The sequence below is a fragment of the Octopus sinensis genome, linkage group LG10 (assembly GCF_006345805.1).
Source record: "Octopus sinensis linkage group LG10, ASM634580v1, whole genome shotgun sequence".
NCBI lineage: Eukaryota > Metazoa > Mollusca > Cephalopoda > Octopoda > Octopodidae > Octopus > Octopus sinensis.
The window spans coordinates 101,747,850-101,764,441 of record NC_043006.1 but is presented as its reverse complement, the minus strand read 5'-3'; the positions used below and the strand labels follow the sequence as shown (position 1 = coordinate 101,764,441).

At 34.4% G+C, this 16,592-nt stretch overlaps 1 protein-coding gene across 4 annotated transcripts in view; it reads right to left on the bottom strand.

Moving 5' to 3' along the window:
* LOC115216731 (N-acetylated-alpha-linked acidic dipeptidase 2) overlaps positions 1 to 16,592 on the bottom strand; it is a 1,056,093-nt gene that overhangs the window by 616,469 nt on the left and 423,032 nt on the right. For 2 of the 4 annotated variants that reach the window (XM_029786272.2, XM_029786273.2), the window contains one exon: positions 13,013 to 13,117. The exons of the other annotated variants lie outside the window; for them this stretch is intronic. In XM_029786272.2, coding sequence (XP_029642132.1) covers positions 13,013 to 13,032 — 20 coding nt within the window. In that variant the 5' untranslated portion in view covers positions 13,033 to 13,117. The remainder of the gene's footprint in view (positions 1 to 13,012; positions 13,118 to 16,592) is intronic. 4 annotated transcript variants of the gene reach the window in all.

Here is a 16,592-nt window from a genome sequence, read left to right as displayed (position 1 = left end):
GATGGTTGTAGTCAAATGGCTGAAACAAATAAAAGATAAAGAATATATAGAATTATTTTATTGTCTCTTTCCTTGATGTGCGCACACACGTATAACTGCCCCACATACACGCACTTTCTCTTCTTGGCCACTCCACTATGAGAGCAGCATTAACAAGGTGCTGGCACTACATACAGTTTAGGTTTTCATTAATATAACTGCAATGTTAGATTGAGAAAATTTTATCATTACACAAGAGAGATAGTGATATGACTGAAGTGACCCCCTCTACATTATAGCAGTTTTTATAGACAGTTAATGCTTTTCTAGATATGGGGCTTTGGCTATAACTTTAGCAATCTACACTCCTTGATGAGGGTTTTATTTATTGCTACTGTTGTTGGAGAGAGGTTACTTTACTGCAGTTTACAATGCCCATATCGCCCTTATGCAGAGACAGAAATATCATTTGCTTAGGTTAAACTTAGCACTCACTTTTGCTGCATGCAGCTTTCTTGAGAGAAGTTGGGATAAATGTTGTGACCCTGAATTACCAGAAATGAACTTGGCTGATTCCTCACATAAATGAGTTGTTTATTCTGTTGTGTGTGTGTGTGTGTGTGAGTGAGAGAGAGAGAGAGAGAGAGAGAGAGAGAGAGAGAGAGACAGACAGACAGACAGACAGATATATAGATAGATAGGTAAATAGATAGAGAGATAGTAGTGATTCATCTGATCAGCTGTGTTTGTATGGTGTTTATTACATGGAACATATACTGTATATAGTTTCTAGAAGTTAAGACAAAGATTTTTAATAACAAAAGTGACAAATATAAGAAATATCTACATATATGTTTGCAAATATGCGTGTCCATGTGTGTGTGTGTGTGTGTGTGTCTATATGTGTACACATGCACATGGAGACATAAATCTAAGTGAAAACAAAGAGATAAACCTAACAACAATTCTTCACTGTTGTTGGTATACATTAACAAAAATATAATAGAATGCACTGAAGGTAGAAAATAATGATTGAATCATACTTTGTTACAACAACAGCCGTGCCATTATCACCAACATTATCAATTGGAGCAACGACCATTTCTCACTGACTGCAACAAGCTAGATAGTGAAATTTGTTGAAGCAAAATGATTCTTACAATTGATTGCTTTCTGTAACCCTAACCATTCATCATATAAATGGTGTAAGAAGCAACATGCCATTTTCCAAATGAACTAACACTAATATATGTCAAATGTTTCATAAAGAGTTTGGATTTCTTGAGAAGACAGATAAATTGGAAGAATTGCCAGAAAAGGTGATGCTAGGTGAGACAACATAGACTGTAATAGAGTAAAGTGGAGCTGAAGGAGGACAGAAAAATAGAAGCAGAAATATATCAACACCTATTTGATTAAAAGTAAACATTTCAATAAAATAAAGGGCAAAAGTGGTAAAGGAACAATGAAATATACTAAGAAATATTATTGTGAAATGATCATTTATTTTTAATAGCTGTGTGTGTGTGGGTGTGTGTGTGTGCAAGTGTATGTGTTTATATATATATATATTATATATATATATATATATATATATAGGAAAAAAGCAACAAGATTGGATCAATATATCGGTACAATTGTTTCGTACAAATATATCTTTAATAAGGCTACAAAAATTGCAGTAAATATAGGTAAATTTTTGTAGCCTTATTAAAGATGTCTTTGTACGAAACAATTGTACCGATATATTGATCCATTCTTGTTGCTTTTTTCCTATTTGTAATCACCCCACTTTGTCGTATGGTTAACACCATATAGATTTCTGGTGCATCCAAGTTAAGTACCATATTCATGTGAATTCAATAGAACTCACTTGAATCTTAATTGCTTATACCGTATATATATATATATATATATATATATATATATATAAAGATACATGGTTTCCTGGCAGTGTGTTGTGTTCTGGAGCAAGAAACTTTCTTTCATGCTGATCCATTCTACTCAGGTGGTAAAAATGAATAACACCTGTATTTCAAAGGACCGGCCTTATCACATTCTGAGTCAAATTGAATCTCCTTGAGAACTATGTTAATGGCATGTGTGTCTGTGGAGTGCTCAGCCACTTGCATGTTAATGTCACGAGTAGGCTGTTCTGTTGATCAAATCAATTGGGACCTTTGTCGTCATAATCAACGGTGTGCCACTGTGTGTGTGTGTGTATATATATATATATATATATATACACACACACAGTGGCACACACACAAATACACACATGCATGTATTTATGACAACATAAAAATGTAGATGTAAAATGAACAAGAGAACACACATCTACATGCAAATTTTCATTCTTTTAGTTTATACGTCTATTTTTTCCATGGTATACGTTAGATTTTTCTACAGTTAAAAATTCTTCCTTTTGCCAGATCTTATCAGTTTTACTATTAACATAATTTCATTCCACTGGTGTTCATAAGTTACAAGTGAAAGGTTTTGACTTTTGCTAACAAGAAAATGTAAAGAAAGGCACTGTGTTTTTATATAGATGGTATTAATGGAAAGATGTGAAATTAACACACACACACATATATCTGTGCCATTGTTTCATTCTAGTATCCAAAGATTTGGACACAAAACCCTTCAGCAGACTGTTGTAGTTGTAGAAATAATAGGCAAGACAGTAGCATATTATATAATGTGTGATATCATAAGTGGTCTGTCTGTTGACCCCCACAAAATGGCAGCAAGTTTCATACTTTATCTACAAGTTGATACTAGCATCTGTCATTTTGTTCATTATTGGTATAGTGGCAAGAGGTGTGGTTAATGTGATTTTTTCCCCCAGTCAAACATAAATTCAAGTATTATTGTTACTTCTGTCTTTCTTTTACCAAATATACTTTGAGAGAGATGTAGTGACTCCTTTTTATGACTGCTTGAAAGTGAAAGATACTGTTTGTAAACACTACAATGAACCTTGCTTTTGAAGCACATTTGGCACGTTTCTGTAGTAGAAAAACTTATAAACTTCCTTTTTAATTTTAATATGAAGTCACAGAATAGCTAGGGCAGTTAAGGTATCATTTTTAAATTAATGAACACATAAAAATGATTAATTTTTAAAAATCCTTTCCTTCGTAATTCTTCTTACTCGACCTGCAAGAGACCAGATCTTTAAAGTACCTGTTTTTAAAAGGATAAAAAGTGAATATAGCAAGCTAAGTGAGACATAAACACACTTTCACTCCTATTAAATGTGATATTCTGAGCAATTCAAACCTTCATTGATAGCTCTAAAAAAAACTCTATAAAGAATAAATGACTCACGTTTTATATCTCTTTTCCATCAGTTAATGCATGAAATTAATGAAACATTGAAAATAGGAATTTCAAATCATCACAAATTCGCAATGGTGCTGCATGCTTGGGGAAAACAAGATCATCACTGCTTTCCAGCTTCCTTCCTCTATAAATCTGACACTTGATTCTCATTAATTATCAGCAAAACACTTAAGGATATGAAATATATTTAGAAATAGGGAGCTGACTAGTTTTGTTTACATAGGATATGACAGCTAAATTAATTGCAAAGATGTGATTTCTTACTTAGGCATGGTTGAATTGACTCTTGTGTATTACTGGTATAGATTAAGCAATCACAAAAGAATGTAATTTGCTCAAGGATTTAAACTGAGACTGTAGATGCATCATCATCATCATTGTATTAAAATCTAAATTTCCAGTCTTGTATGGGTCAGATGGAATTCATTGAGTCAGATTTTTTACAGTTGCATGTCTCTCCTGTCTTTAACCCTTATCTACTTCGAAGCATGAAAATATTTCCTCATGGACAGGTATCTTTCCATAGAAGGTTAGATATGAAACACACCACTGGTAAGACAGTGCTACCTGTTTACAACTGCCAGACCATGACAATACATGGATGTGCACATACATGACAGGTATCTTTCACTTACCATCTATCAAATTTACTCACAAGATTTTGGTCAGAAAACATTTGCCCAAGGTGCCATGCTGTAGGGTTGATACCTTTTGTACAAAGTTAGAATCTTCAGTGAGTAACAGAAGTATTAATAATGACAGCATTTTGTGATATAGCTGGTAGCCTAACCCTAAGGTAGCATTTCCAATAATATGGACTTCTGCAGATTACACTTAGATTAATGCTTGATCTAAAGGTCTCTTTTAAATCATTTGATTTGGTTATATTAGGACAATAAATTCACACCCACAGTAAAAACAATATATTGCTAATATATTACAGTATTTTTCCACAAGCTCACTGGCTAATCACACATCTCCTGGGACTGGTTTTCTATAAATAGCTGGTGGGGAGATGAGTTGAGTGTCCATAATTGACAAGACCAAAGAAAGTTCAAATCACATGATCTAGGGATCTTGGTGATGGAGATGGTGGGGATTTTTCTCCCCACTAGCAATATAAACAAGAGTGCATTTTGCACTAAAAACCAATATCTGAGTTTCTCTCATGGCATCTAACATTGTATAGTCTGTTCTAACAGAACATCCATGTTTAAGTGGTTATAAATGTGAGTACCATGTCTGAAATAGATTTAAAACAAATATCATATCCATTCCTGCAATTAACAGGAATTAAAATGTGTTTATCAGTCAAACAATGCACCCAAAGCATAGTTTATTTGCACTTGTCAGTAAAGGGTTAATTTAACCAATGTCATATTAGATAATAAACAATAAGGAAAATCATTAACAATGAACTATAAATAAGAAGAGAAGACAAACATCACGATAACTAAAATGTACTGCACTCATTTCTATAAATATTGAAAGACGTGATAAGAAATGCAGATTGAATAAAGTAGAATTTTTATTGACCCATTTCTGGCAATAAATTAGTACCTTGCATCTGCCAACCATGATTTTACAATGCTAAGTTGCTATGAAGACCAGGACTTTGCTTCTTACTATTGCTAGAACCTTGAAACAAATCTGGTATTAGATTTCATCATCATTTAACATCCGTTTTCCATGCTGGCATGGGTTGGACGGTTTGACTGAAAACTGGTAAGCCGGGGAGCTGCACCAGGTTCCAATCTGATTTGACATGGATTCTACAGTGGGATACCCTTCCTAACATCAACCACTCCAAGAGTGCAGTGGTTGCTTTCTACATGTCACCAGCATGGGTGCCTGTTACTCGCTCTGGCATCGGCTTTGACTGTGATCTCACTTGGCTTAACAGGTCTTCTCAAGCACAGTATATTGCCAAAGGTCTTGGTCACTTGTTATTGCTTCCATGAAGCCCAGCATTTGAAAGGCGCTTTTTACATGTCACTGGTACAGGGTCCAGCTATGTGACACTGGTACTGGGCACAACTATGGTTTCCCATGGCTTGACAGGTCTTCCCAAGCACAGCGTATCACCCAACGTCTGAGTGCACGTTTTATGTGTCAGTTACATGACACTGGCATCAGCCACAACTACAATTTCACTCGGCTTGACAGTTTTATACATGGCCTAGGCTTTTCACAGAAAATTCATTCCATTTTGCAGCCATTTTTCCATGCTAGTATGGATTAGACAAATATATTACCGAGACATTGTTTTACAGGTGGATGCTTCTCCTGTCATCAAACCACTACCAACTTTTGAAGTATGGGGATCTCTCATTTAACATGACTTCAAAGATACAAAGCTAGTGGGTGATTTACAAACAGGGGAAATGGCAACAACATCACCATATGTATCTCAGTGATTTTCAGAGAAGCACCAATACAAACTAACACATGTATATACACACAAATACATATACGCATACCCCCGCCAAATAAACAAGAACACACATATGCACATCTAGCTTCTTTCAGGTTTCATCTGGCAAATCCAATTACAATAGCTTGATCAGTTCAGAACTATAACAGAAGGCATTTACCCAAGGTGCCCTGCAGCAGGATTGAACCCCAAACAACATGGTTGCAAAGTAAGCTTCTCAACCACACACCAATGCCTTCACCTGTAGCACCTCTTTCATAAACAGGAAATTAATTCACAAGTTAGAATGATTAAAAATATAAAAATAAAAATAAAAACCGGCAATCATTATTGAAAGCATAATCAAAATAATACTTCAAATGTAAGCTGGTTTGGTTAACAGAACAGAAAAAATCAAATTACTCTTGCAATAAACAGAAGAGGTTTCAAATCTCTTGTGACTATGTATTGGCAAGTTTTTAATTTAGTAATAATCATTAGCAGAGTTGTGTTATGAAGTAGACATCTTGAAAATCTAAATGATACAAGATACATTTGATAAACATTTGAATCTTTGTGTTACTACAAATGTACGCCAAAACATAGAAAATCTTTCTCAAAAAATGATATAATTTCTTCTGTGTTTATTAATATATTTTTGATTTTGAAATGCAATTCATTTTACTCCTTCTTTCAAAATGTTTCTGCTAAGAAACAACACTGCCTCTGTTTCAATTAATTCTTAAAATTATGAAGAATTTAATAAAACAACTTTATCATTACTAAGCTGGTGTTTGGAACATAAATTAACCTGAAGTTTAGATGGAAGGTTTTAATTTAGAACATTTTAAAACAGGAAGTTTGTATCAAAGAACCAAAGGAAGTTGCAAGTAGATTAGTATCAAAAGGGTTAATGGAAATGACTGAAATTAAATGACTTTGAATATCTAGGTAGGTGCCTCATTATTCAGTATTTAAATCTATTTATCCTTCCAAGCTGGCTAGATAAGATACAACGATGACTATATGCCTACTAGCTACGTTTATACTGCATCTGAGTTTAGTAACAAATTAGTTTCTCATCTACTTAACATTAAAGAAACTAGAGCTGCATCAACTTATTGAAACTTTTGTGGTCACAGACAGAAAAAAAAAAGGCAAAAAAATAAAATGTGGAGGAAAGTTGCCAAATATTATGAGCTGGTGGAACAATGTAAAAATCAGGGCTGGCAGGCACATTGTGAGCCAGTTCAGATTTTGTTGGGCTGGGGTGTTCATTCTTGAAAGCTCTGGCAGAGTTTGGACTTACTGGTGCAGCAAAGTGGGGGGCAATAAATTCCATCACTGAAGCAGCAGAGAAGGACACTAGGTGACTTTAGATAAAGAAGGCAAATCAGTGGTTTACTGCTATTGGGACTTGATTAACCCCAGCTGGGTAAACTGATTGATGATGCCTGATATTGGAAACTCAAAACTCTCTATGACCCCAGAAACATCACTGATAATGCATCCTGGAACATCTGTAAGATTCACCTTAAAACTAAAAGCTAGCCAAAATATATTTTTATGGTATTTAATTCAGTGTCTCACATATAGTGAGTTCAAAACTTTAAGAATTTGTTTTCTATCTGTTTCAGTCATTAGACTGCGGCCATGCTGGGGCACCTCCTTGAAGAATTCTAGTTGAATGAATTGACCTCAGTACTTATTTTTTGAACCATAAAGTTATGAGGACATAAGCACACTGACACGGGTCGTCAAGCAGTGATGGGGGACAAACATTATCACAAAAATACACATACCTAGATATATATCATTTAATGTTCTTCCATGCTGGCATGAGTTCGATGGTTTGACAGGGGCTGGCCAGGCAGGAGCCTGCACCATGCTTCTGTGTCTGTTTTGGCATGGATTTTTATGGCTGGATGCCCTTCCTAACAACTACCACACACACGCACGATGAGCTTCTTTCAGTTTTCCACTATCAAATCCACTCAAAAGGCTTTGATTGGCTTAAGGCTATAGTAGAAGATAATTGCCCAAGTTCCACACAGTGGGACTGAACCCGGGACCATGGGGTTGGGAAGCAAATTTCTTACCCCACTGCCATTCCTGCACCACTTTATTGATAAATTAAGCATTTTGTTTGCTGCTCTATTAATTTTGCCAATCATTACCTTCAATATTATTTCCAATTTAGGTGCATGGCAGGTAATTTGGTTGGGAAGGAGTTAGTAGGTTACCATGAGCCAGCAGCTGACAGGTTCTTCATTTCAGTGATTGAAATGGATGAAGGGTGAAATTAACTTTGATGGGATCCGAATCCAGAATGTAAAGAGCAGGAAAAATTACTGCAAAACATTGTCTGACACTCTTACATGTCTACCAATCCAATGCTATGCTTTTTCAATGCTTACATGGATTGGAGGGAATTTGTTGAGGTAGATTTTCTGCAGCCAGATACACTTTCTGGTGCTTTTACCTGTTTCCACTTAAGGTAATATTCCTCCATGGCCAGACCTGTTCCCAGAGAAGCATGGAAATGAAGAACACTGCTTGTATGATGGTGGCAATCGGTTACAACTATCAAACAGAGTCAAGACAAAGAGGCTACACATGCACAATGGGTTTCCTTCACTTTTTATCTACTGATCCATTCACAAGGCTTTGTTTGGCCTGGGTCTATACTAGAAAACACTTGCCCAAGATGTTACAGTGAGACTGTACCTGAAATCAAGTGGATGGGAAGCAAACTACTTCCTACACAACCACACCTGTACCTTATCAACAATAATGATAATTGTTTCTGATATAGGCACAAGGCCAGAAATTTGGAGGAGAGCAAACCCCAAATACTTGACAGGTACTTTATTTAATCAGGCCTAAATGGACAAAAAGCAAAATTCTGCTCAACAGGATTTGAGCTCAGAATGTAATGATCTAGAAGAAATGAAGAAATACATTTTGTCTGATGTTCTAATGAATCTGTCAATCTACTACTCTTGATAATAATCAAAAGGACTGAAATATGGGGAAAGGTATTAGTTGATTATGTCAATCTTAGCACCTGACTGGGACTGACTTATCTTCTGGAACCCCAGAAGAGTGAAAGGCAAAGTCAACCTTGGCAAGATTTGAACCCAGAAAATAAATAGTTGCAATTAAATACTACAAGGAACTTTGTCTGCTGATGAACTGATTCAAGTAATCTGCCATCCTATTAATAATGGTTTCAAATTTTGGCACAAGGCCAGCAAGTTTGGCAGGGGTTGGGGTAAGTAGATTAGATTGGCTTCAGTGTTTAACTGGTACTTATTTTACGATTTGAAATGATGAAAAGCAGAGTCAGCCTCAGCAGAATTTGAACTCAGGACATAAAGGCAGATGAAATGCCACTATGCATTTTGCCTGATGAACTAACAATTCTGCCAGCTCATTGCCTTTACTATCCTAATAATAATAATAATAATGATGATAATCCTTTCTACTAAAGGCACAAGGCCTGAAATTTGGAGTGAGGGGACTTGTAGATTACATCAACCCCAGTGTTTTACTGGTACTCAATTTATGGACCCCAAAAAGCAAAGTTGACTTTGGTGAAATCTGAACTCAGAATGTAGCAGCAAACAAAATACCACTAAGTATTTTGCCCGACATGCTAACGATTCTGCCAGCTCACCATCTTAATAATAATAATAATAATAATAATAATAATGATAATAATAATGGTTTCAAGTTTTGGCATAGGGCTAGTACTTTTGAGGGATGGGAAATGACTTCAGTACTTGACTGGTTCTTATTTTCTAAACCCTGAAAGGATGAAAAACAAAGGTGGCCTTGTTGGAATTTGAACTTAGAACGTAAAGATGGATGAAATGCCACTAAGCATTTTACCAGGGGTCCTAACTGTTCTACTAGCTCACCACCTTGATAATAATTATAGAATGATTTCTAACATTGGCACAGGTGACTAATTTTGGAGGAGAGCCCACTTGATTGAAGTAACAGCAATACTTGAACAGCACTTATTTTATTGTTCCCGGAATGATAAAAAGCAGTCTACCTAAACAAAATTTAATATTCTATACATCAAGCGAACAACCAGCCATAATTTACAACTTGGCACCAGGCTCCATGCTTTGTAGGCAGAGCTATCCATAAAATATTACTGGTAATTATTTAATCTAAATTAGAACCCAAACACAAAGAGTTAATTAAATACTCTTAGCTTCAAAAATATGAAGCCAAAACCAGATGGTTTTTTTCCTTTCAAAAATGCTGAAGATATGGAAGCAATTACAATTTTGTCAGCATAAATGATAAGTTGCAATTCATTTCAACCAATTAACATTATGTACATTCATATGCAATATAAAATTGCTTGTGGTCTTACATATACAAAATACAACAGCACATGTTTTGCTATGTTCTGTACTTTAGAGTGTTTTCAATAAATAATGTAATATAACTGAAAGAAAATATTCAAATGGACACATAGTGTATGGAACAAAAATTGTATACATACATTTATATATATATATATATATATATATATATATATATATATATATATATGGTAATGCATAAATGTTTAACACATGTGTTTTTGGTGGTAGACAGTGATTAAAACATTAACTGATACAGAGCTCAATACAAAAAAATAGAGTTGCATTCTAGCCTAAGTCTGAAAGAACCAGCAAGATAAGAGTAACTATTTGATATAAAAATGTGTGCATATTCATATATACAAATATGTATGTATATACATGCACATGTGTATGTGTGTGTGAGAGAAAGAGAGAGAGAGAGTAACTTAGAGTCAGAAAATGGTAACATCAGTTCCTTATTCCTCATGAGACTACAGAAGAAGAATTACTTAGCTAGGAATAAACCCTAATGTCTAGCATTCACTGACCTGAAGAATATGTTTGACAGGGTTACTGACTTGTAACCTGGGACCACTAAAGAAAACAAAGGTCAACAAATGACATGTTAAGGTCATATAAGCTATGAACAGAGGTGAAGTCAATGAAGAATCTAACATGAAGATAATGGTCCAGTTCTTAGCCATTTCCAATTTACTATATTCCTCCAAGCCATAACAAGACCAGCTATTTTTTGGAACCACTTTATAATGATGACCAAATTTGTAAAGCTGAATGTGGAGAAGATTTAGAGAAATTCCACATCTAACAACAAAAGTCTAGGATAAGATAAACTAAGCAAAGACTAAAATTTTATAAGTAGGAAGAGCATCCAGCTATAAAAGTCATCCCAAAGCAAACATTGTAGCTTGATGCAGTCCTTGGACACATCTGTTCCTGGGAAATTGTCCAACCCATGCCAGTTTGGAACATGGATGTTAAATGACAATAAAGACAAGACCCTTCTGCCATCAGGTGAATAGCATTGCTTACCATCACCCATTTTTATTGCTCTTTATTACTCTTTTCTAGTCCTAATTTATCCTGTCTCATAACCCTGTGTCCTTATTGCTCCCACTTCCATGTCATACAGATTTTCTATTCTGTACAACCTCCTTACCAAAAACCACTATGTAGCTGCCCATAGCAGCCATTATTATTTCCTCTATCACCTTTCATCACTTTCACTCTGTTTCCTCTCACGATCTCTCTTCTCTCTACTTTCAGTCAGATGTCTTAAATAGAAAGAGGCAACAAAGGACAGGTAAATGCTTTTGGTCTTGCCAGGCACAAAACAACCTCTCTAGTGCTGGTGTCATGAGAAAATACATCCAGTACATTCTATAAAGTGGGTGGCAAATGAATGGGGACATCACAGAAGTGTTTCTTCAGGCTTGTTGTGGACAACACACCAGGTACACTCTGTAAGGTGGTTGGCATTAGGTATGGCATCCAGACAAAGCTAAATATGGTGTATATGAGTGAGATACAATCTGTAGCTTTTCATAGGAGAGAAGTAGCTCCTAAGTTTTCAGAACCATGGATTTAAGCAGCACCAGTAGCTAGTAAAAATACTCAAAGTATAATTATGAATATACTGCATCCTTGAATATAGTATATTCTGCTTAAATATGTTTGTTCTCAAAACAAAAAATGGTGTGCAAGGAAGCAACAAGGAAAAAGAGATATATTTTTATAACTAAATTCACAAGTGTCATTTCATAAATACAATAACCAATCACATACACAGGAACACTTGTGCTCACTCACACACAGGTACATGCATGCTCTCTCTCTTTCACACACACACACACACTAACATGTCTTTTTGCACAGAACCTGCAGAAATGGTTATACTTAATGATTACAGTACATCGTTTACTCCACAAAAATGTCAATTGTAAATAATTTATGGAGAAAAATATCAAGAAAAATTACATCCACAACACCAAGCAAAGTGTGCACATGCGCGTTTCTATGTGCAGCACACAGATTAATGCAAGCAGTAAAACAAAATTTCGTTTGTAGGAAAAAAAAACCCAAACAAAATAATTCCGATGTGAACATCTTTTAACATAGGCAGAATATGACAACCATATTACAATGTAAATAATAGAACAGCATGAAACAAACCAGTCTCTTTACACACAAACACACATGCTCATGCATGCACACACAAGTGTGTGTATGTATATATATATATATATATATATATATATACATATATATATACATATATATACACACATACATATTATAGGTATGTAATAATGGTTTAGGTCTGTTTTCTCATACTAGCATGGATGTGATTATTTCTTCCTGGAGTTATTGGATGTCCTTCCTATAGTTAACCACTCAACCATGAAGCCAGAGAGAGAAGAGAAATCTGTTATTTTCAGTTGCATAAACTGGAGCAAACAGAGTTATGAGCTTTGCCCAGAGTGAAAACACAATAGCTATAGGAAGGATGTGAGTGTGTGCATGCACAAATGCATGAGTGTATTTCAAGAAATATTCAATATATTCACTTCGGGATAGAGGCTGTTTGAGATACTCCAAAAAGTTGTTTCTATCTTTTCAATTTTACACAATATGAATATAGTTAAAGAAATAAAATAAAACAGAACGGAAACACCAACCACTAATACGAGTAAAAATAAAAATTATGTAAATAATAAAATAACCAGAAAAATAGCAACCACAAAAATATCATAAATAGCAACAAAAAGGTTCAAAGAAAAAACAATACAAATGGCACCAGAATATAATATATAGAGAGGATGACTGCTTTGGACTTAACGAAGCGGTGTATTGAAAGAGTTGCAGATAATATTGTTGCAGAACTAACCTCACTGTGAAAGCTTCCATACAAAATGCTGCAAACAGCAGTAATAAGTTGCCAGATCTAGTAGGATGCAATTGCAAGACTGACCACTTTCAATGAACTTTTCGTCTGCAAATACAACAACAAGTATTTTGCCATCACAGGAATCTTACCAATACCCAACTAAGATTTGGATATGAATGTCAAATATAGATATTTTCTTTTGTTCATTTTTTTTTACTTTGGAGGGTGGTTAGTTAATTTTTTTTTATTTGTTGCAGGGGTGGGTGAGGATCCTGTTGTATTTATATATTTGTAATCCCAGGAATATATGACTTAGTTTTGAATTTTATTGAATTTCTTTTTTTTTCTTTTATTTCTGTTAAATATTATCAACATTAAAATAAAACAGCAATAGCATTTTGCTCAAGTCATCTTCTACCAGATTTGAATCTTGCTCATCTGAGAAACTTCATATCAAATATCTTCATATCTTCCTCTTCAAACAGTAAATAGCAAGAAGGCAAAGAAGGTATAAATGAATGAATAAATGGAATATATATATATATATATATATATATATATATATATATATATACACACACACATATATATATATATATACACACACATATACATACACACATATATATACAATATATATATATATATATATATATATATATATATATATATATATATATAATGAGCTATGCAAGAATGTATATGAAGGATATTTTAGGAAAGAAAATTATTTAAAAAAGCATAAATTACAATGAGAAACTAAAATAAATATGTAGTATTTTCTAAAATAAACCAAAATAAACTAATAAAATATAGGCAAAATAAAAATGAAATTAAATTAAAATAAACAAAATCAGTGTAAGTTTAAAACATTAATTTGTTTTCTGAGGTTTTTAGAATTTCATGCAAGGCAGGCATAGAGTCAACCTGTTAAAACAGTATGATTACTGGTACTCAGGCTTCAACACAAAATGATGCATCCCCAAAACAGATAGAATAAATAAAACATTTAAGCTGCACAGTTATGTGGTTATATATGGCTACTAGTAAAAGAAGGAGCTTACTTGGGGAAGACATGTCACTTCTATTGTCACAAAGAAAGGAAATGAAAAAGATTCAGTTATTTCTAATGGGATTGGAAATGAGGACTTCATGACACTGGCCAAGATCTCTAAAGCAGGGGTTGCCCAAACACCAGGCCATAGACCAGTACCAGCCCATGGATCATTTGGTACAGAGACACACAAAAAGAATAAATTTATATATATATATATATATATATATATATATATACTTCAATTTAATAGTAGTAGAAATAAAATGAATAATGTTCGATATAATTGCATTTGTATTATATATGCAATAATAACTGAGATGGCAAGCTGACAGAACTGTTCATACACCAAACAAAATGTTAAGCATTTTGTTCATCTTTACATTCTGAGTTCTAATTCTGCTGTTGACCTTGCCTTTCATCCATTTGGAGTTGATTAAATAAGTAACAATCAAGTACAAGGATCGATGTAATTGACTTCCCCTTCCCTCAAACACTGCTGGCACTGTGCCAACATTTGAAACCATTCTTGGTGTAATAATTAAATAATTCACTTTAATTTTGTTATGAACATGATCCCCTGATCCATGGAAATAACTGTTTTGCATGATACCAGTCCATGGACCAAGACACTGCTCTAAATTATATTTGTAACATGGTTCTCTAGTATCTCAAAAACACTCGTATTTAATTGAAGAGAAAAATTAACTGATTCAGCACTCAACAATACTGTGATATATTGCATAGAAATTGGGGAGGTGAATGTGAAGAGACCGTGGACATGAAAAACATGAACAGAACTTATAAAAAACGAGAGAGAGAAATAAAAAAAAACTAGCCAGATTTTCTACTATTGATACCATTTTAGTAGCTTTTGCTTATTAACAACAAAAGAGTATCATCAAAGCACTAACAACAGTGGTAGTATGAGAGAAAAAAACAGAGTATGAAATAGGAAATGTGTTTGTTGATTCTATTCGATTTAGTTGTAGTTTAAGCAAGAAATGATATATCCAAACCGATGAATATTTGTTCAAATTTTAATGTATGATATAAAGGAGAAATGACAAGTACATAACTGTTTGGCAGCCGAAGGAGTGAAGATGTCCAAGAATAATCACATTCTTTATTGATCCTCACTTCAGACAGAAAAAATTGGAAATATCTGAGACAGCCAACAGGAAATTGTATCTGCTTGTGTGTGGGCACATGTTTGTGCTAAACTTATATCTAATGGAGGGTACAGTTTCTGAGCAAAAGATAACAAAGGCACACTAAGTAGATTTGATGGACAACAGTCAATAGATTTTTATAGCAGTGATTATCTCTCTCTTAGCTCTGTCTTCCCATCGTTTCTTCTTCCCTTGAGAGAGAAAGAGAGGAGATAATGTTCACCTCTATAATAAGCTCAACCTTGCCTAATCCTTATATTATTTGCTCAGGTGATAGATTTTGTAACGTTACTGGTGTTAGCCTGAACAGCTAAAATAAATACTACCATTGCAACTGTACTTTTCGTTAGTTAACATTAGAGAAGGTATTAAGGTGATGAGCTGGCAGAGCTATTTACATTTGTCCTCTTCTTGTTTGTAGTAAATAATGTACATAATTCCTCATCACTTAAATATAGAACTGGCAGCATTGTTAGCACACTGGACAAAATGCTTTGCAGCTTTTTGTCCGTCTTTGCAGTCTGAGTTCAAACTCCACCAAGATGCACTTTGCCTTTTGTCCTTTCGGGGTCAATAAAATAAGTACCAGTTAATCACTGGTGATGATATAATTGACTTACTCCCTCCCTGAAATTGCTGGCCCTGTGTCAATATTTGAAAACAATATTAGAGAGGGAATTGATCGTTCTGTAAAGATAAGCTGAATTTTAAAAAATTCCTCACACATGCTAGCACGCACATACACTCAAGAGCATACACATACACATATATAGGCACAAGCATGGCTGTATCATAAGAAGTTTACTTCCTAATCACATGGTTCTGGGAACAGTCATACTGTGTGGTACCTTGAGCAAGTGGCATCTACTATAGCCACAGGCTGACCAAAACCATGTGAGTGGATTTGTTAGATGGAAACTGAAAGAAGCTTGTCGTACATACATGTATATATATACACACACATACAGGGTGGCTAGAAGTCATGAAGGATTTTCAATATTTAATATCTTTTTGAATAATTATCTAATTTTTATTATATTTCAGATTTATTTGAAGAAAACCCTAAAATTTAAGCATAGAATAGTACACTACTGAACAGTGAACATATATTGTGAAATTTTATTACCAAAACGAAGGATCAATAATTCAGATTCAATGAGCATATCATCGTCATTATGGAACAATGAATTGTCCAAGTGAACCAAAGTTCAGGCAATTAATTGGTTATTTTGAGGATCAAGGATCAGTAAGTAACCTTCCAAGAATAGGCAAAGCTCACCATGTTAGAAATGAAGCCATGGTCAGGTGTGTGAGGGAGAGTATTGAAGAAGACCTGACAGCATGATTGTGAAGA